At 37.4% G+C, this 21,109-nt stretch overlaps 1 protein-coding gene across 2 annotated transcripts in view; it reads left to right on the forward strand.

Annotated features, from left to right (window-relative positions):
- Positions 1–21,109, forward strand: part of KDM4C (lysine demethylase 4C) — a 355,559-nt gene that overhangs the window by 94,861 nt on the left and 239,589 nt on the right. For both annotated transcript variants that reach the window (XM_069476472.1, XM_069476471.1), the window contains 2 exons: positions 7,618–7,721; positions 12,818–12,955. In XM_069476472.1, the coding sequence (XP_069332573.1) occupies positions 7,618–7,721; positions 12,818–12,955 (242 nt within the window). The remainder of the gene's footprint in view (positions 1–7,617; positions 7,722–12,817; positions 12,956–21,109) is intronic.

The raw sequence follows: 21,109 nt of genomic DNA on the forward strand, positions 1-21,109 counted from the left end.
CTTGAGTTAGGAAAATGTGCTTTTATTAGCTCTTAAAATGGTAAATATTATTCCCTTAAGCATTCATTAAGCTGATGGTCTGAAAATATTATATTACAATGCCTGGTTTTGAAAAGCTTATAAACAAAACACCCTTGATTATAAATACTCAACTTTAAAGGTCCCTGTAAGCCTGCGGTCCACAACCCTGTGGGCCGCAGAGTGGCACTGGTCTGTGGCCTGTTAGGAACTGGCCGCACAGCAGGAAGTGAGTGGCGGATGAGAGAGGGGAGCCTCATCTGTATTTACAGCTGCTCCCCATCACGCACATCACCGCATAAGCTCCGCCTCCTGTCCAATCAGCACTGGCATTAGATCCTCATAGGAGCGGGAACCCTACTGAAAACTGTGTGAAGGATCTAGGTCGCGCGGCTTCTTGCTAGAACCCGATGCCTGATCATCTGAGGTGGAACTGAGGCGGTGATGCTGGCACTGGGGAGCAGCTGCAAATACAGATTATCATTAGCAGAGAGGTTTGACAATAAACGTAATGCGCTTGAATCATCCTGAACACCTCCCTGCCACCCCCCTCCCATCCCATGGAAAAATTGTCTTCCATGAAGTTGGTCCCTGGTGCCAAAAAGGCTGGGGACCACTGCTGTAAACCATAAAAAATAACAGAACACTATTGATATATCTAATGCTTCCATGGCTAACTCATGGCTTAGGCATAGGGATCAATGTGTGAGGCATCAGGGGTATGTTTATTTCCATCTTACTATTGGCTGGGTTGCATAAAGAGTATGAAACAGTCCCTAAACTTAATTTCCTCATAATGATGTCAGTGATATCATTGTCTGTGTTTAAATGTAATTGGATATTTTATATCCAGCCGTGTTCCTAGTAGGATTTTCAGTATTGAAAAATAATTTGTGAAATACACCAAGCTGACATAATTTGAACGTGGGGTAAAAGACTTCAAGTCCTGAAAAGTGGTAACAGAATGGAGAGGAAGAATTCAGGAAAGGAATGCTAGCTAACAGGAAGGAGTTATGGGGAAATGGCGATTTTTATGATTTGGAGTTGGAGGTGATGGTAACATGGAGGCTCAGCTGAGCCAGGAAGATCCTGGTTAGCTTGATTCGGACCTGTTTGATCCCCGCGTGACCTGTGCATACGTTGTCCATACGACATGTCAAGGGGAAGAAGAGCGAGAACTGAAACAAAGTGGTTTTAGGAATGTAGTAAAAGGCTGTATGTGTAAGGACACACATGCTTGTTAAACTGAGTGGAAATTATAAGTTTTCTGCCAACCAGATTGAAATGGAAAAAACTTAGGCATTACACTAATGCTCCAAGTTCAGGAGATAAAAACAAGGCACTTTTTTGGGAGAAGCACTATCCTCCTTGATCCCAAGGTCATTATGAAGCTCTCCTGGCGCTCCTCCCAGGGAGCTCTGCTAGTAGAAATGTTCACGGATTATGGGGCACTTAGGGCAGAGTGAAGCCAGGCTGGAGTGAAGCCTGGGAGGGGATAATTTTCTACCTGGTCTCCAATGGCAGGAAGGACAGGGAGGACGAATGTAGCAGTGAACGTCTCATGTCTACCTCTCAAGTAGGGATGTGGGTAAAAGTTACCAGGTTTTTCTTCACATAATGTAGCTCATTGGTTCTTTTCATGAATAATCCCTAAAAAATTTCATGTGTTCATCTATCTCTGAAAGCATTTCCCACAAAAGCAGTCTTTCTATTTCCTTTTTTTGTGTTTTTTTCCTTAGCATTTGTTTGTATGATTGAGCCTTATATCAGTTATATGAAATCATTATAAAAACCCTATCACAATATACTTAGGTATTCTTTCTCTCTGTGATTCTTTTTTTTTTTTTTTTTTGGCGATTCTTTTTCTCACTCCCTTGTCTGGGCAAGTGCCATGGCATCAGCCTAGCTCACTGCAACCTCAAACTCCTGGGCTCAAGCCATCCTCCTGCCTCAGCCTCCCGAGTAGCTGGGACTACAGGTGCATACCACCATGCCTGGCTAATTTTTTCCATTTTTAGTAGAGACGGGGTCTTGCTCTTGGTCAGGCTAGTCTAGAACTCCTGAGCTCAAGCGATCCTCCCGCCTCGGCCTCCCAGAGTGTTAGATTACAGGCATGAGCCACTGCCTGTGCCTGGCCCCTCTCTGTGGTTCTTCAAAAAACAAAAATAAACGTAGATAGATAAATTTCAGTTATATTCAAATGCAAATGTCTTAATCAAAATCTTTTCCTAGTGTGGAAATAGATCTATATGTTTGATTTTTCCTTCCTCCCTGCTTTCCTAAGTGGTTTATAACTACTTTGAACTTCTTGTAATTACTCTTTGTATAACCATAGAAAATATCACTAAACTTTAATTTTTAAATCTTTTTCTAAGGCTGAAATTTTTGGAGATTTAATAGAAACAGCATATGTTTGTATTTGAGTCATGTGAGATTGGGAGTTAAAAAGAATTCCTTGGTAATAGCTAACATATTATAAGATGTAAACCAGTTGATAGCGTGGAGAACTTTTCTTCTGAAGGAAAGAACATACCTGTTCCATATTTTTAGAACACATCTGCTCTATTTCTGAAAAACAGTTTAAAAGGTTATAATGATTTTTTGGGGGTCTGATTTATTGAGGTAAAACTTACATGAAAACTCACCTCTTTTAAGAATATAGCTCAGTGAGTTTTGACAAATATATACAACGGTGTAACCACCACTATTATGAAGATATAAAACATTTCCAACACTCCAAAAATGTTCCCTTGTGCCCCTTTGCAGTTAACCCCTCCTACTACTTGCTGGGAAGCACTCATCTGATTTCTGTCCCTGTAGGTTTTCCTTTTCAAAATGTCATATTGGAATCATATAACATGTAGACTTCTGGTTTTGGCTTTTTTCACATACAGTTGTGCATTTCACATATGACGACTTTTACATTGACTACAGAATACCCTTTGTGTGTGTACGACTGCTGATCCTTGAGAGAGCTTATTGGATCCTACACTTCCACGCTCCAAAACTCCCTAAGTGTTTTGGTGGTCTTACAAAAGGTTATTGTGGGATGATTTTAGGGTTTCAGGGCTCAGCTGGTGTCTCTGGAGTATAAGCTCTTTGTTATGCTAGCCCTCCTCTGTCTAACATGCTTCGATAGTGAGAATGATCTCAATGAGCAACCTTGCTTGCTTGAGTGTGTGTAGTATTCAAACTACTCTTTCCAGTTTTTCACCCCCAAATCAGATACTGCCCCATTTCTTTGGGAGCTCATTGGTTTACCTGACACAGAAGCCCTGGTGTGTCACCTGTGAGGAAGAGTTGGGGTGTGTGTGGGGAAGTGAGTTGAGGAGTGGTTGGCACCATTAGTATCCAAAGCTTTGAAGTGAAATAACTTAATCATTTCCGCCTTTTCTTTTTAGTTTTGTAGGATTTTTACTTTGAAGCTCATTTGTGAGTAATTTGGAATCTAGACTGGATATTAATATTTAATTTTAAAATACCAGTTTTAGGGAAAGGATGGAGGAACTTACAGGTGAATACAAATAACAAATGAGAAAATATAGATATAATCCAAGTCACCTTTGACTGTTAGACTTCTTTTGTGGGGAGAAGTTAGTTGCTTGTGACCAGAACTGGCTAGGTTTAGGTCACAACACCCAAGGCCATGAGATGCTTTTTAAAGCTTGGTAACCACTGGCCATCTACAGCAACTTCCCCCTCAGCTTTCTAGGTCTCTTGGAACTGTCATTCACCTTCTCAGCTGGCAGGTTGCAGAGTTGGTAGAAAGAGAAGATTTTTGAGCCAATATGATAACTAGCCCCCATATGGTGGAAATGAGTAATAGGGATAATAATAGTTACTATTCATTGAATGTTACCATGTGTCAAATTATGCCTGGCAATTGAGTGCACAAGTCTGTGGCATTTAGTATCTTCACACTGGTGCACAACCATCCTCTCTATCTAGTTCCAAGACATTTTCATCACCCCAAAAGGAAAATCCTGTACCTATTAAGCAGTCATTCCCCTTTTCCTATCTGCAATCTCTCCTGTCCACCTTGGGCAACAGAGTGTTATTAGTGTGCTTTCTGTCTCTATGTATTTCTCTATTATGGATGTTTTGTATACAAGGAATAGTATGTTATGATATGTGACCTTTTGTGTCTGGCTTCTTTCATTTAGCATAATATTTTCCATGTAGTAGTAGTATGTATCATTATTTCATTCTTTTTTTTATGTCTGAATGATATTCTGTTGATTGGATAAAAACCACATTTTGTTTTTCTGTTCATCAGTTAATGGACATTTGGGTTGTTTCCCATCTTTTGACTACGACTAAGTTTTCTGTGCATTATCTTACTAGATTACAGTAAGAACTCAGGGAGGAAGATAATATCTTGATTGTACATATGGGGCATCTTGATTGTACATATGGGGAAATTGAGGCATTAAGGGATCATGTGGCTAGTCAAAGTCATGACAGTATGGGAGTTCTGGTTGGAATTCATGTCTATAAGGCTGAAGTCCAAGTTCTCAAAAACTGGACAAGCTAGCTTCAAGTAATTAAAAATATCAAGACTTTGGAATAAAATATAGCTTTTTAATTTACTACAATGAATAGGTGTGTGTTTGTTGGGAGCATTAAAGGAGAGAGGAAAGTTGGTGCTCCAGCAAGCTTGTTTGTTAAATACCTATAAAAGGATATTGGAAAAAAAAAAACCCCAAAACAACAATAACAACAAAAAAGGGTATTGGTGAAGATTTACACAATGTCCTGTGGCATTGTTTGCACTGTGTAGCAGGCTGCCTCTCAAATGTTTCCTCCAAAATAACTCTGTACGATAGGAGAGTAAAGCCCCATTGCTCTGAACATGCGTGCAGTTTTTGTATTGTGCTCCTCTAAATGTCTGTTTTTATATAAAAATGAACCAAGTGATTTAACATGATAAAAGTAGATGCTGCAGAAAGATGTGCGGGGTTTTATTCTGTGTGTTCTTCTACACTTGGCATATTACCTGGTGACCATGGGGCATTTGACGTGTTGCAGTGGGATGCCACTAGTGATGACCGAGGGATCAGTGCAGAACGTTCTTCATTGGAACTTCTTGGTCCTCAGGTTGGGAAGGAGTGGACTATCTCACTGTGTGTATGACCTGGTAAATTGACAAGTCTTATGGAATGTTATACTAGTAACATTAAAATATACCTTTTAGAAAAGATTTCTTCTAAGTAAATTATTTAAAACATTTAAGAAAGAACACCAAGAAAGTTAATATGAGAATATACAAAACTGATTCAAAAAGGTACATTTTAAAGAACTTACTTGCAAAAATTTTGACCTATCCTGAGTTACCTGTGTAATTGGTGACTTTTGAAAAACTCAGATGGTCTTAAGGTAGAATTTTTCTTTCAATGTTATCTTTTCTGTGAGATGTAATTTTGTAATTTTTCATACAAGTGACTCCTAAAGCTGTATTTTTCTATTTATCAAAGATACTAATCTTTCATTATCTGGGACAGTCCTGAGTCATTTAAAATATTATCATTTTCATATCAAATGCTGTTTTAGTTGTATTGACTTATATGTTGAATAAAATACTTTTTATAGACTGTGGAGTGAGAGTGAGTATGAACCATGTAGCCCTGCAGGCATTTTGAAGGAAAATTCATTTTAAGACACATACTTTGTACATAATTTGTGCTGTTGATGAGGTGTTTTCCAGGACATTGTAAAATACAATTCTGACAGCATGTTGTAAATATAAATTTTGTCCCAATGTGAAGTGCTTTATCTACTACAATACCTCCCTTGGATGGTTTTCCAATTTAAATTAACTTATGACCACTCACCACATTGTTTAGGTCCTGATTACAAATCCATGTCAAAAGAAAATTAAATAGACTCTTCTTTCTTCATTGATTTTAATTTAAAACTTAAATCATTTAGTGTTGCAGAAGTTACAGATTTGAAAACTTTGATGGATCCCTTTGAATTGTGTTATTAAAATGTTTCTGCGTGTTATGCATTGGGGACTGACCAGTTGTGTCTTCCTCTGTCTGTGTAAGACTTGGGATATCTTGCTATGTGTTCTTGGCCATTATATTAGTGTGGTGTTTTTTTCACCATTCATGAGTTTTATTTTGTATTTATGTATTATGAATATCAATCATAAGCAGAGGGCTGCATTAAGTGACCACAAAGGACAAAACTATGCCTTTTATTCCTATTGATATTGTAAAGAATCATAGTAGTTAGTATTTCTGATGTTTCTTTGGACACACACTTTTCTATACTATCTATTTTTTTCTTTTTAGTTAAGGTACAGATTCTAAAGCAGAAGGTACTACTTTTTGTAGATGGTTCTTTATACCCCAGTGGCTTTTTCCTGGATGTTGGATTTTTTTCTCTTTGATGAACGGTGGCCTCACATACCCAATGGTGGCATTAATTAAAGTTTATTTACTAAAAAAAAAATTCTTCGGAAGTGCTTCTATTCTATGAGATTAAAATGGTTCATGATTAGTTAATGCATGCTGGTGATTCTTTCAACAAATTGGTCACATTCTTGAATCATTTGCATGTTGTGAGCCACAGAGTTAGATAAGTCACATTTCCAGCAGTTTTTCCTTCTTTTCGGTGATGGAGGAGTTAGACGGCATCTGTGTTTCTTCCCGACTTACTCATACACACGTTTTCTTGGTGACTTCCCTCTTCCTTCTGTGTCCTCCCTCTGTGGTTCTCCTCTGTCTTGTCCATGTTTCTTGTTCTTCTCTCTGTCTTCTTGCTTTTCCACTCTCTTCTGCACTGCAGTCTTCCCTCTGAGTGAGCAAGGCGACAAATAGGACATCAAGCATGTTCGTTTTTCTCTATCTTGCATCCCTGAGTTAATGAGAGTCTGCCTCAGACAGAACTGCAGGATTGAAGTCAGTGATGGAGAAAACCATCTACGTCTTGGTGTATAATATACTGTTGAATGAAAGACTTGCTGCATGTTCAGCTTCCTCATTGAAAAGGCTCCTCAAAACACTTTTCCCATTAAGGCTGATGAGGCCAGTTTTCAGACATTTCATGGGTGTTGGCCAGGAAGTTGAATTTGGAAATTAGTAGCATTATGTCTGTACTGATCAGAAAGAATCAAAACTGGGAAACTGCTCTGTGGTTAGTGCATGCCAGACATTAGGATGCGTGCTTCTGGAATTATCAAATCTAGGAGTTTGAAATGAGAGATTCCTTTATTAAAGTGCATACCAATCTCTCCTACCCTCCCGTAATATTTTTTCCATTTAGCAGGTAGATAGATTGATTCTAAAATTGTTTCAAATTGAAATTGATTCCTAAAGTTTAGTAATTATTATATGTTACAAAAATAATTTTTGGTAAATGTTTTTGTAAAGAAGATCAACTTTGGTGATATAAATATATATTAATTTTTAAGAATTCTGGCATTGACTCTAATTTTTACTACAAAGGCTTTTTGGTGGTGGGGTGGGTCTATGCTTGGATAAAACTGTCATAGTAAAAGAACACTAGAACTTAAATGTAAAAAAAAAAAAAAAACTATCTAAAATTTTTATCTTGATTGACAAAATGCTGCTTATATTTATTATTTCTTTTTAGGTTTTTTCCCAAGCAGCTCCCAAGGGTGTGATGCATTTCTTCGCCACAAGATGACACTGATTTCTCCATCAGTATTGAAGAAGTATGGTATTCCCTTTGACAAGGTACATTAGTATTCTTCTTACACAAATTGATTTTTGTGTGTGTGATTTGTATCTAAGATGAATTTAACATAGGCTAATGTATCTTTGACTTCAAGTAGGATCTTTTAGGATGTGGGCAGAAAAATTCAAATTCATGTTTTGCAACATAGTAATTATCTAAATCCTAATTGGAATTAATTTTATTTCAGGATATATTTACTAGAGATTTTGTGCTGTTATAGTTCATTTAAAATGATACTGAAAATACAATGTAGCACATTCTGCAGAATAAGGGGAAGCACTTTTTAAAGTCTTTTATATGAGCAACATAATATATGTATATGTGTCCTATTTTTTAAAAAGAATTCAGAGCAATTATTATTAGCAGTTTGGGTTGGTTAGAATCAATGATTATAGTAGCACTATGTTGCTTCTAAACACACTTAGATATAATAACAATTGAGATTTTAGTATGGATAAAATAGTCTGATGAAATAATAATTAGATATTGCTTCTGTCGAGTTGTTCTGGAGGTAAGTTCTGTAAAACTCAGCAGCTACTGGATCCCATGTTCTTTGTGTCAGTGTGTGGTTATTGGGTCAGAATTATTACAGAGCCTGAACATTTTTATGTGAAGAAGCTGAAATGAAAAAAGGTTTTGACCAGATAAATAAAAGCTCTCTTAGTCTCAGGAGGATTAAGTACTTAGCTACTTGCAGAAACGTTAAAAAATAGCTCTTCTTTGTTCTCTATTTTTTATTTGATTTCCCCCCCCATAATCCTTGCTGTTTTCCACCTTAGAAGCTTTTTGCTTGTGACTAAATCATCTTCCTCATGTTAGGCCCTTAATATGGCCTCATTTTGGGGTTGGGGGGATTAAAATGAAACTTTCCCAGGTGCACAGCATCCTTGTGGTTGAGGTGGCCCCTGCCCCCCGCAGGCTGTCCGTGGAGCAGTCATGCACGGGACAGGCTCACCTTTGGGAGCGTGCCCTCAGCACTGCTTTACTCACACACTTTTATCCGTGGGAAAAGTGCCCCAGAGATGTGCACCCTGGGTCATGCTTGTGGGTGCAGGAGGAGCTGGGGAGGGGCTGCAGCACTGTTGGGTACAGAGGGCAGAGGTGGTGCCCTCGAGTGCTGCCGCTGTGGGGTTTGTCTCACTGGCTAGCATCTCCAGGCACCAGGCTTTTGTGAGTCTCGGATACGTCATCACCGAGTGTTGATTTTAGTCATCATTGCTTCATTAGGCACTTTGACTCAAGTTGGGATAGCAGAAGGCAGAGAAGAAGTAGACTAGTGCCCCTAAGACATAAAAACCTTCTCTGTGGGTTTAGGGCTGGTGTTAGGTACTGGCAGTGGGATAGGGCTGGTCTGTGGAGTGGGGCTTATGTGAAGCTGCAGGGCTGTGGGATTGGTTCATTTCCCCCTGGATGGAGGCCTTAAAAGCTTGGAGCTCCTTTCCAGGCTTTGTGGGGAAGGAGGCAGGGACCCCACACCCCCTTTCTGGGCTGCAGCTCTCCAACTACTGTGTGGTAGATAATTAGATGCCGCAGGTTCTCATCTGGCCTTTTCTGGATGGGCCCTTTCGTGGCTTCTGTGGAAGTGGCAGGGTGAGTATAAGTCCTGAGATGGTGAGACAGCGGGGACTTAAAGGGCCGATTGGCAGTGGGTGCTTCCTCTTTCTACCTCCACCCAGATAAGCTCCTGAAGGAGCTTATTCTCTGATTATGATAATGTAACATGTGGCAGAGTAGAAGGTGATATCACAGTGCAGATTTAAGCCTCCTGAGTTAATTCCTGGTTCTATCATATAATTTTTCTGAGCCTCAGCTTCTTCAGGTGTAAAATTGGGATGATAGTGAGTACTTAATAGGGTTATTGGGAAGATGAAAAGAGATAATCTATAAGGACTTTGAATAGTAGACATTATATAATAACACACTCTTCTCAACTCAACTCTCTTTCTTTAGGTAGTTGTTTCTCCGGTGAAGTACGTTTTTTTCATTCTTTCAATGTATTTACACATATGCATACATGCATATAAAAATATGTGTAATAAACAGCTAATGTCTGCTTTTAGGTTATGTGCACTCTCCTCTCCAACTTCTTTCATGATAGGAGATTGTGATGCTTGCTTTAATCTTCTAATAAAATGGACTTGTTTTACTTTGTTCCTGTACTTCCTTATCAGTTTATTACCCTAGAGGCAGTAAATTAGTTTTATGTGTTGGCAAACTGGCACATACCTATTTTTAGAAATGACAAAGGTTTAAATTTAAGAGTTGAATTCAGTAGGAGCAGTTGCTCTTTTTCATCATGGCAAGAACAAGACTTTCTATGTAGGGCAGAAATGGCTTGTAGTAGGTGGGATTCCATGGAGCAGTAAAGATAGTTTCCTCAATCCGATGGCAGCAGTTTTATCCCTCTCCCACCTTTACAATAGGAGTAAAAACAGTTGAGCACAGTGAGTTTTGTTTTATAACGTAACACAAGGAAGAAGGAAGAAGCACCTAGATAATTAGTGAGATTCAGTGAGAACAGGAAAGGTGAGAATTGGGCTGTGTTCTCATGTGGCTAAAAGCATTGAAACTGGCACCATGTTGGCCAGTGGTAAGCCTGTCTCTTTTGCCAGGTGTCAGCTGAACTGCTGCTCATTGATTGCAGAACACATTCTTCTGGGGTTTCGTTGGTGGGAAGGGGGTGTCATGAGGCAAATTTCAGAATTGTTGGGAAAAAAGTACTCTCCCCACACCAGGTTAGCATCTCTAGAATGGCAATTGGATTGCAGTGTGTGCACCTGTATTTCTACAGTGTGCCTCATGTATGTTTACCCACATGTAATTCCTCATGTATTCATTTCCTACCATGTTAGGACTGAAATGAACCATGGGAATCATTTACTCTAGTTGAATACCTTCAGAAAGGGTACTACCTTGGCTTTAATTTAGAGTATGTATAAGGGAAATATTCTGACAGTGAGAGTTACATTGTGGAATCGCCTCTGAATTTTATTTTTTATTAATATTATGATAGATTCTTTCTCCATTTTCTCATTTATTCATAAACAAAATGGTATCTATTCTAGTTTTGACAGTCTTGCATGCTGAATATTAATCTTGTTTTTATGTTTTCTTTATATTTTTTTCTGCCTGTGATCTGAGTACTTGGCTGGGACATCCCTGAAGATATTTTATGTCTATTTTGATGGTGAAATTCTATAAACATTCATGAATGCTTTCTTAAGATCATTTACAGTCAGACCAATAGGACTATAATGGAATACTATGGTGGAACATAAATGATAAATAAAATATACTCTTTGATTTCAAGGCACTTTAACAATTCAGGGTAGAAGTCATGGGGTAGGAGGTAATAGGGAAGCAAAGAATAAAGGTGGTAATAATGTAAGAAATTTATATTTCTCCTTAAGAAGTACACAAATCCATTCCAATGGTGGACCAACAGAGTGAGTGATCACATCTAATTCCTGGGTTAGGTGACAGCACCTAGGGGTGTTTCACCCTAATTCTTCTCTCTCATTTTTAGTTCCTTCTGAAAACCATACTTGTTTTAGATTTTAGAGAAATTCCTAATTATCAGTCACGTACCAGAGGTTGGTTTGTTGAGCTCAACTATATTTTTAATTCTGTAAAGCAAACACTTGACAATTCAAACCTTCATCAGCAGGTGAAAGGATAAACAAAACATGATATATTCATAGAATGGAACATCAGTAAATACTAGTGAGCTATTGATTATATGTAAGAGAAGGAATGCATCTTCAAACATGCTGAGCATAAATAAATTGTGTGATTTCCTTTTTATGAAGTCCTAGGACAGGCAAATCTAACCAATGGTGAGCTGTGTTTGTTACTGGGGTGGGAGTAGGGGTGGCCTGGGGATTGCCAAGGCCAGGCATGTGGGGGCTTTCTTGGGTCATGGAAGTGATGGGCGTATGGGTTATATGGGTGTATGCATTTGTCAAAACTGACCAAATCTGTGCATTTATCTGAGCATTTTGCTGTATGTAAATTATATCTCAATTAAAGAAAATGTAAATACATTTTGTTTTAGCCAGTAGGATAATTAAAAGTGTGGTTTTATAATTTTGATTATCGGAACGATTGGAGAATACAGGCTCTGACTGTGAACAGATATATTAGAAATGTTATCAAGGAGAAACTATGCTTCAGTGCCCAAATGCTATGAGCATTGTTTATGTTACTTGGTACCAGCGTAAAGAATTTAGAGATACAAAGGACTTCACTCCAATGGTTGCTGGGTTAGAAATATTTTAAGATCAGATAATGGAAAACAAATATGCTTTACTCCATTTGAAGGAGTGAGTAATACATTTTATGATCTAGTATTGAGTAGATAAATTTTTAAAAATAAGTAACTAAAAATTTGCTTTACTTTTTTCTCTAATCTATGGTATATTTTATGTTGCTTTGGTGATTATAAAAAAATAAATGTCTTTAAAAAATAGGAACAGAGTAAGTATATCTTTCATGTTTGTTTTTAGGCTTCTTATTTATGTAAGTTATTATAATTTAAAAATGTACTCATACATATATAAATATATTTGAATAATTCTTTGAATAAAAGTTTTACTATTAATGGAATACAATTGAATGTTTTCAAAGTGCTATGAAAGAATAACTTGACAAATAACCACCAACTCTGTATTAAGAAGAATTTATAATATAGCCTGTCCAGTTTTTTCATCTCTAACTGCAACAATGTCAGTTATGATATGTCTTTTATATATAACTCTGGTAATGCAAGTTTGTAAAGCATTAAAATGTAAACATTGATAACTAATATGAACAAATTTATTTGAATAACTTGAAGATATTTTTAAATAAAATAGGATATTTTTAATTATGGTTTGAACAATTGAACTCAAGTATTAGAAGGTCATATACTATTTGGACAAGTCTCTTAAAAGTTTCCTGAAAAACACTATTAAAGGATTAAGTAAAGAATCTTGGGGAACTTCTTTCTGATGTCATAGCAATTGTTTTTTGTTTTTGCTAAAAAATATATTTTAATTGTATTCACAATTTGGGAAGTCTGATTACTACAAAATATTATATGTTTCCTTCCTGGCAGATCACACAGGAGGCTGGTGAATTTATGATCACTTTCCCATATGGCTACCATGCTGGTTTTAATCATGGTTTCAACTGTGCAGAATCTACAAATTTTGCTACTGTCAGATGGATTGACTATGGAAAAGTTGCTAAACTGGTAAGTTATACCTCAAAAATAAAGCATAAATTAAATGTGTATTCTTGTTATTGTAGTGGGAAGCCAAAGATCGTGTGCAGCATTTACTTTATTTCCTCATTGACATGGTGTGCCTCTCATCACAGTAATTTATTTTAGACCAGATACATTTTTTTTTTTTTTTAACATAGGCTATATTACCAATCGTGGCTACATTTTTCTGTTTTGAGATTAACATGGAACAATTTATCCTATTAGGTAATTTTATGCAATAGGTTTTTGCTTTCACTCTTAAGGCCAACAATTAGTTTTTTGCAAGATTTGCCAGTGGTTTCATGTGGCTCCATGTTAGATAGACTCAGATCTCTCCCTGTTCAATTCATGGCTTAGAAAACAACAATTTACTGAAGGGAGTGTCTGGTAAAATTGTAACAAGAGATTGAGGGAGGATCGTAGAAATAATTAAAACTGCCTTTAGTGCAGAAATGAATTTCTTAAAAGTAATAATGTAGAAGATATTTTAACAGGAAATATATTTTCATGTTAAATTTGGTATAAAAGTTTGCATCTCCTGCCCATATATTTAATTTAGTCCACATACTATGTATTTTGATTTACAGGCAACAACTTCTATGAAATTTAATTACTTTCCCCCTATGGTGTTAACCAGAGGACATCTTCAAAGTGGTGGTAGTTTCTATTAGGTTTGTCGCTTTTCCGGTAGCAAAAGTGCAGGCTGGCAGAGGGCAGCTTGTAAATGAAACTGTGTTTTACACAGCATGTAAAGTTGATATACGTTTAGTAGAACATGTTAGATAAAGATTATGTGGCCTATCTTGGCCACTGTATGGCATAACTGAGTATCATTCATTCTACATTGATAAAACTTGCATGTGGAACCACTGAGTGGACTTGGATAGAAATTATATTCTGGGAGGACAACTGTAGATTTAATTTACATGTGTATTTAGAAAATTTCATAGTATGTTAAAATATAAATAACCCAGGAAGGGTTCCTGGCAGCCCAGGAAGCATTTGAATGATTTCTTGATGTAAAAGAAAGCCCTACTACTAGAAGACTTTACTGTTCTGAGTAATTTCTATTTATGAGGGGTAATTTAGAAAGAACAGAACAGAACTGCTTCTTCCCATTACACATCCTGTGTGTTGTAATAAACCTAATAATGAATAGCATACTCAGCATATTACCTTGTCCAGCTACTGCAGGGCTTTTGCAGAAATGTCATGCTTGCATCTTCATTGACAGTGTTGTAGCCACGAAATTAAAAAAAAATCTGATGTTTTATGGTATGCACCTTTCATTGTTGGCATAGGCTATCATATGTTCATATCATCACAACAATTGCTTGATGCTTGCTCAGTACAGGTTTCAGAACTAGTTCATGGTATTGGCTAAAAGAGGACCTTTCAGCCTTGGGGAGTAGCTAAAATACCACGAGTGTTTGAGTGTTTCCACATTTCCACGTGGAAGTAGAGTCAGAGTGGAGTGCAGCCACAGAAGAGAGATCTGTGGTCTTGCTGTATGCAATCCCAGCTGATAGAGCCCATCACAATTGTGGGAATATTAGGAAGTGGTGCACCTTGGAGGAGGCAGGGATCTGAGGCCCAGCTTGTCTACTGGGCTAGCCATGTAACAACAGGAAAGTCAGTTATTCTTCATATATAAATTAGAAGCACCTCTCTCTACCCTATAGATTTGTTGCAAGGAGAAAAGAAAAGAACTTATGTATGTGAATATCTATTCATTCAATTTAGTAAGGTTTATGCTTTGTTTGGTTCTGGGTACAAGATATTCAATGCTATAATGTCTCATTGGCCAGTTAATTTAAAATTGACCTAACTGTACGCATTTGATATATTTTTGGATGTTGTCATCACCTCTCGCTTCCTTTGGCCAGGTGTATGCTGTTCTGAGAATAGATTAGTTGTATGTTGCTGCTGTAGCAAATCACCAGAAATCTTTGTGGTTTAAAGCAATGCCCATTTATTATCTCATAGTTCTGTAGGTTATAGGCCCATTGTTGCCACCAAACATCAAGGTGTTTGCAGGACTGCATTCCTTACTGGAGACCTTGGGGAAGAGTCCATTTCCTTGCTTCTTCAGGTTGTTGGCTGAATTCACTTCCTTGCAGTTGCAGAACTAAGGTCTGGTTTCCTTTCTGACTGTGAGCCAGGGACTAGACTTTGTTCCTAGAGGCCTCTCTCCAGTCTTTGTTTGTAGTCTCCTACATTACAGAGCAAGCAATTTGCAAAATCCCTTTTGTCATGTAAGATAACATGTTCACAGATATCTACGGTTAGGATGTGGACATCTTTGTTGGGGGTGTGGAAGGTGGAAATATCTGCCTAGCACAGAGAGCACCAATTAACAATTGACATGGGGATATGGTAAGAATCTGTAACCAGTTTTAGTTATTCTGCATAAAAACAGGAAACTAAATTTAGATACAGTTTTGAAGGTTTCATTAAAACATCCTTTGCTTTTTAAAATTATACCTTTAATATTAATATTTTCTTGGCTATTCTCAGTTAACAAGTTCTCTTACATTAGAGTGTGCTGAGATGACATTTTCTTCCAGATATTGGTGTCTTTAATCAATTATATGGCACATATTTTTGATCTACAAGTCTGAGTATTTAGTTAACCTTATGAATTTGCTGTATTGTGTTGTATTTTTTAATCCTTGGTAAATTAGTGCAGTGGGCACAAATTTATGTGTTTTGCTTAGGACTAATAATGTGTAGTATATTAATTATGAATTGCAATAAAAAGACTTTTAGCTTTGAGGATGCTCATTTTTGTTAGTTTGCCTCAATTCTTTGCCTTCTTCAGTTTATGCCAAATGGTCAGAGTAAAAAAGTCATTATCCATAGTGATCATAGGATATACTTTTTATAATTCTTGTAAAAATACTGGCATTTATTCATAGTTGAGGCACTGGCGGGGGGTGCCACCTGCTTTACTTGTCATCTGGGGTTGATTTGAGTATATAAAAGCACTTGATATAGTATCTGTATGTTTGTAGTGCAGAGTGTGGAATCTGTACGCGTTATATGTGCATATAAGTAATGCACATATGTGACATGAAATATATATAATTTCCTGTATTACAAACCAATATTTTTACTTTGGTGACTCAGAAAAGAGCTGTTACAAAAGGCTATATTTTTTATTTAAAAAACTAGCTTTTGAAAATATAACCCTATGTTCTCTGATAGAAGATTTTTTTGATCATAAGCCAGCAGGCTTTGGTCAGTGGGAACCTAGTCAGACCCTTCAAGTGGATAATAGATGGGGGACCAAGCTCCATTTATTGAGACTAGGCTTGTATTCTGTGTGCCAGGCACCACGTACGTTTCTGTGAATTCATCACTTAGAAGATAATCTGTCCCATGAGAGCAGGATGAGAGTAGAGTTGGTACTGGCAAGGGTTCAAGGACTGTTTCCTTTGCCCTTGGCTGCTTGACTTTTGTTGGAGTATGAGACTTCTGCTACTGTCCCTGGAGCAGGGCTGGAGAGGGTGCTTCTGTGGCTTTTGTTGGAATTTATTACTGATCTACTGATACGTGATGTTTATTTAAGAAAACTTCCCTCCTCTTAAGATCTGGCTTCAATTGATTTGAAATCCCATTTCATTGTTTGTGCAAAGCCCAAATATACTTCTTCCAAATTTTAACAAATTCCTGGAAGTTTGATATTCTTAACAAAATGATTCTATTTTGTGGATATTTCAGTGCCAGTGGGTATATTCTGTTTTTTAGTGCTTCAGTCCAGATGGTCCTTTTCCAAAGCATCCCTACAAACTGCCTTATCTCTCTCTTACACAGATCTTTTTTGGTGTGTAGATTGTGTAGAAGATACGGGGAGAACAGGCCGAGGTGGGGGTGAGGGGACTTTTATCTCTTAGCATTGATAGGAAATTAGTTTGACCATTCCTGTTTCTAAAAATCTCTGATAATGCCCCAGGCTCTTACCATTCTTGTCCTTTCTCTCTTTGCTTCTCTTCTTCTCAGTGAGGATCATTCAAGCTGTCTTGCCTTGATTTCCAAATATAGTATAGCCAAATCCTGCAAGATGCTCCAGAACAAAAGGGTCTTGCATTTAGCAGGACCTATGAGGGCAGTTATGTACTTTTTCCCCAATTCATTTATCAGAGGCAAGATTATTACTGAAAAAAATTGAGAGGACTGTTGTAGCCTTGTGCCCGCCTGTCTGCTGACCTCAGCAGAGTCGAGGTAAGTTCTCCTCTGCAACAGGCATTGTGCTGTGTTTCTGCACAAAAAAGAAAGACATATTTTCTTTGTCTTTAGGGAGCTTTCAGAAAGAACAAAAGGTTAATAAACCTCCACTTGCGAAGCTGTGGTATAGTGGAACATACCATCTAATTATTTATTTCAGGAATCTTTATTTGTGAACGTTGGAGTAATCTAGAGTTAAATGCTATTTTTTTTCCCTGATAGAGATTTGAAAATATGTTAACAGCTCTGCTAGCAATTGAAATAAGACATTTGTGCATGCTTGCGATGACTGTTTCTTTCTGAAGTCTTCTTTCCTTCTGTGGTGAAATGGAGTCCATGACCACTTCTGTGCAGCTGCTGTGGTGGCTCTCACAGGTCCGCTTCCTGGCTGGGTTGGATCAAAGCTCTGGCCCGCAGGTTGTATTTCATTTTTCCGTTTGGTGGGATGAAGTGCAGTTGTTTTGATGTTAGGTTTGATGGATTTGTTTGCCACCGCATTCATTAGCTTCACATCAGAAAACTGACAGGCTGTTAAATGAAACTTTGGCTTAGATTTTCAGCTTGACTGTTTGAAGACATTTGTGGAGATATTTTGTTTTTCTGTTTCGGCAGCCTCAAGCACTATGATTGTCTAGAAGGAAAGAAAAGTTATTTACTGTACCGATTTTCTTGAGTAAAAAAGAATCATTGTCTTGGGGACAGTCATATCTAGCCTACACCATCAGAAGCAGTGTATTTATCACAGTGTGTGCAGTGAGAGAGACTTACTACGGCAGGATAAATAATATTATCTTCTCGGAAGGAAAGTTAATAGTTGGTGACACCAAAATGGTATCTTTTATTTTGCATTAATTTTATTTTAAGTGATAACATGTTAACATGATATGTCAGAAAGTTGAAAAACTGCACCCCAGAGCTGGGAATGTTCTCTTATGAACGCCGGGAGCATTACTTCACTATCTAATTTTAAGGCATTCTGACATTTGAATCGTCTAATGTGTGAACAAGTTTCAAAAGAGATGATAGAATTTTGAAATTGATTTCCCTTTAATCTGGAATGGATCTCAACTATTAAGTTGTCCAGCATACAATTGCCATGATAGGAGTTCATTCTGTTTTATATTTCAGTTCTTCTCCTAAATTAAATTATATCTTTCTTAAGTCGGGCAGCATCCTACCAAAACAATCTTTAACTTGGGCAGGCTTTATTAAAACAATCAGGAGTCATTTTTGTGGCGAGTGTCTAGGTTATATTTTACTATGCTTTTAATCACAAAATAGTAATACAGTGATATTTCTCTATTCTTATGGCGTGAAGGAAAGAAAATGTAGACTGCTTTGTATATTGCTCATTTAACGTTCTTGAAATTGTAATTTTAAGTGTCTGATGTGGCTTATATAATATGACCTTCATTAGTATGGGGATTTTATATTCTGCATTTTTCCCCTCTTTACCTCTTCTTTGTGCTCTATTTGTAATTCATGGGATCTGATGGTACAGTGTTATAGTGTTGGTGAGTATCTTTTCTGTGCCCTTAAAAAAAAAAGAAATATATATATATATGTATTTTTTGAAACAGAGTCTCACTCTTGCCCGGGCTAGAGTGCCGTGGTGTCGACTTGGCTCATAGCAACCTCAAACTCCTGGGCTCAAGTGATCCTCCTGCCTCAGCCTCCCTAGTAGCTGGGACTACAGGCATGTGCCACCATGCCTGGCTAATTTTTTTTTTCCTATATGTTTTTAGTTGTCTAGCTAATTTCTTTCTATTTTTAGTAGAGACGGGGTCTTGCTCTTGCTCAGGCTGGTCTAGAACTCCTGACCTCAGCCTCCCAGAGTGCTAGGATTACAGGCGTGAGCCACCGCGCCCAGCCTAAAAAAATATATTTTTAGAGCAGTTTTAGGTTTACGGTAACATTGAAGGGAAGGTACAGAGATTTCCCATATATTCCTACCCCCACATGAGCACAGCCTCCCTCATCACTGATGTCGCCTACCAGACTGGCACGTTTCCTTCAGTTGATGATTCTACATTGACACATCATTATCACCCAAAGTAGGTAGTTTACATCAGTGTTCACACTTGGTGTTGTATGTTCTATGGGGTTAGACAGATGTATAATGGCATGCATCCACCATTATGCTATCATACAGAGCACTTTCACTGCCTTAAAAATCCTCTGTACCTTTTTCACAGTTTAAAGAGAACATGCTGTAAGAATAGAGAAATATTACTATACTAGTATTTTATGATCGCAAGCATATTAAACTATGCTTGGTTCTCTCCCCATTGTAGCTATGCCTATTATATTTAATTTACTATCCTTTTATCCCCCTACAAACTATGGCCAGTAGTAATGTTTTGCTTCTATCTGAAACCAGGAAGGAAAAATGAGAGTGTCTTCTGGACACTCTAGATACTCGAGGTATCCTAATAGGGAGGATTTCCCGGGTATACTTAAGAGTATAGTTTAGAGCATTGATTAATTCTTTGTGGCACTGTCTGTAAAATTTAGAGCTTACAGTTAATTCTGTCAGCCATTATTTTTGTCTTTCATTTGTGTTGATCACTTTGCATTTTTCTAGTGTTATCTTTAAGTGAGAATAATATTAATACTTGTGTACCTTCTAGATTATAATGCTGATTGCAGTTTTTATGATAGTTTCATGTCCAGTTGTTACTGTTGATATTTTGATACTTACCATACTTGAGTATGATCAGTGAATAAATGGTTAAGTAAGGGAAGTTTCAGCTTTGTGTTGTGATGTTATTAAAAATATGAAGAGGCTGGGTGCAGAGGCTCATGCCTGTAATCCTAGCACTCTGGGAGGCTGAGGCAGGAGGATCACTTGAGGTCAGGAGTTGGAGACCAGCCTGAGTAAAAACGAGATGCTGTCTCTATTAAAAGTAGAAAAAGTTAGCCTCTACCAAAGATAGAAAAATTAGCTGGGCATGGTTGTGCATGCTTGTAGTCCCAGCTACTTGAGTGGCTAAGACAGGACGATCACTTGAGCCCGGGAGTTTGAGGTTATTGTGAGCTAGGCTGATGCCACTGCACTCTAGCCCAGATGACAGAGTGAGACTCTGTCTCAAAAAAAAAAAAAAAAAAAAGAAGAAGAAGAAGAAACAAAATCCCAATACTGGGGACATCAGTATTTTGGAAGGCCGAGTATGAGGGTTAGTAAACATATATATACACACACATGTAATTCTCTACCTCCCTCCCTGTATACATATATATCTTATAATTATTTTTATTATTTTATAATCTATTAGGAAAAGGCTAGAAAAATATGTTAAGGAAGGAAAATTCTGGCATACTTTTTGTCCCCTGGGTAATGTAAAAATTTATTTTATAAAATTAATTACATCTTGCATTTTCCTTTGATATACATAATTATTAATAGAAATACAGCTCAAGTATAGTAGAGGATTGCTGCCAGAATCATTCAAGTGAGTCCAAATGTGGATTGTGGTGGCAGTAGGGACTCTGAAGGGCGAGATGCTTTGTCCTGCATTTCAGTTCTGTGCTGTCGCTGAGGCTGAGCATGTAATTCTTCTGAGCTTTATTTTCTTCCTGTATAAGGGAAATAGTGTATAGTGGTGATGGGTACAAGTTCTTACCCACACTTAATTCTGCCTTTTCTGTTTCTTAACTGTGAGATTGGAAGCAAATACTTAACAAATCTCTCTAAGTTTCTCTTTTACACATGTAAAATGGACAGATAGCTTCTTTATAGTTGTTATGAAAAATAAATAATATTAAATATATAAGGAGCCTAATAATTATTAACACTTTGCATTGTGGTGGTGAGGACTTGTTAGGTGTATGTAGGTTTAGATTGAGTCTCCACTTTATCTTTCTTCCAGAATTTCAGTTTGGAGAGTTGACCTTGGCTCAGAGGTGGGCCTGACT

Source organism: Eulemur rufifrons, chromosome 7, assembly GCF_041146395.1.
Source record: "Eulemur rufifrons isolate Redbay chromosome 7, OSU_ERuf_1, whole genome shotgun sequence".
NCBI classification, from domain to species: domain Eukaryota; kingdom Metazoa; phylum Chordata; class Mammalia; order Primates; family Lemuridae; genus Eulemur; species Eulemur rufifrons.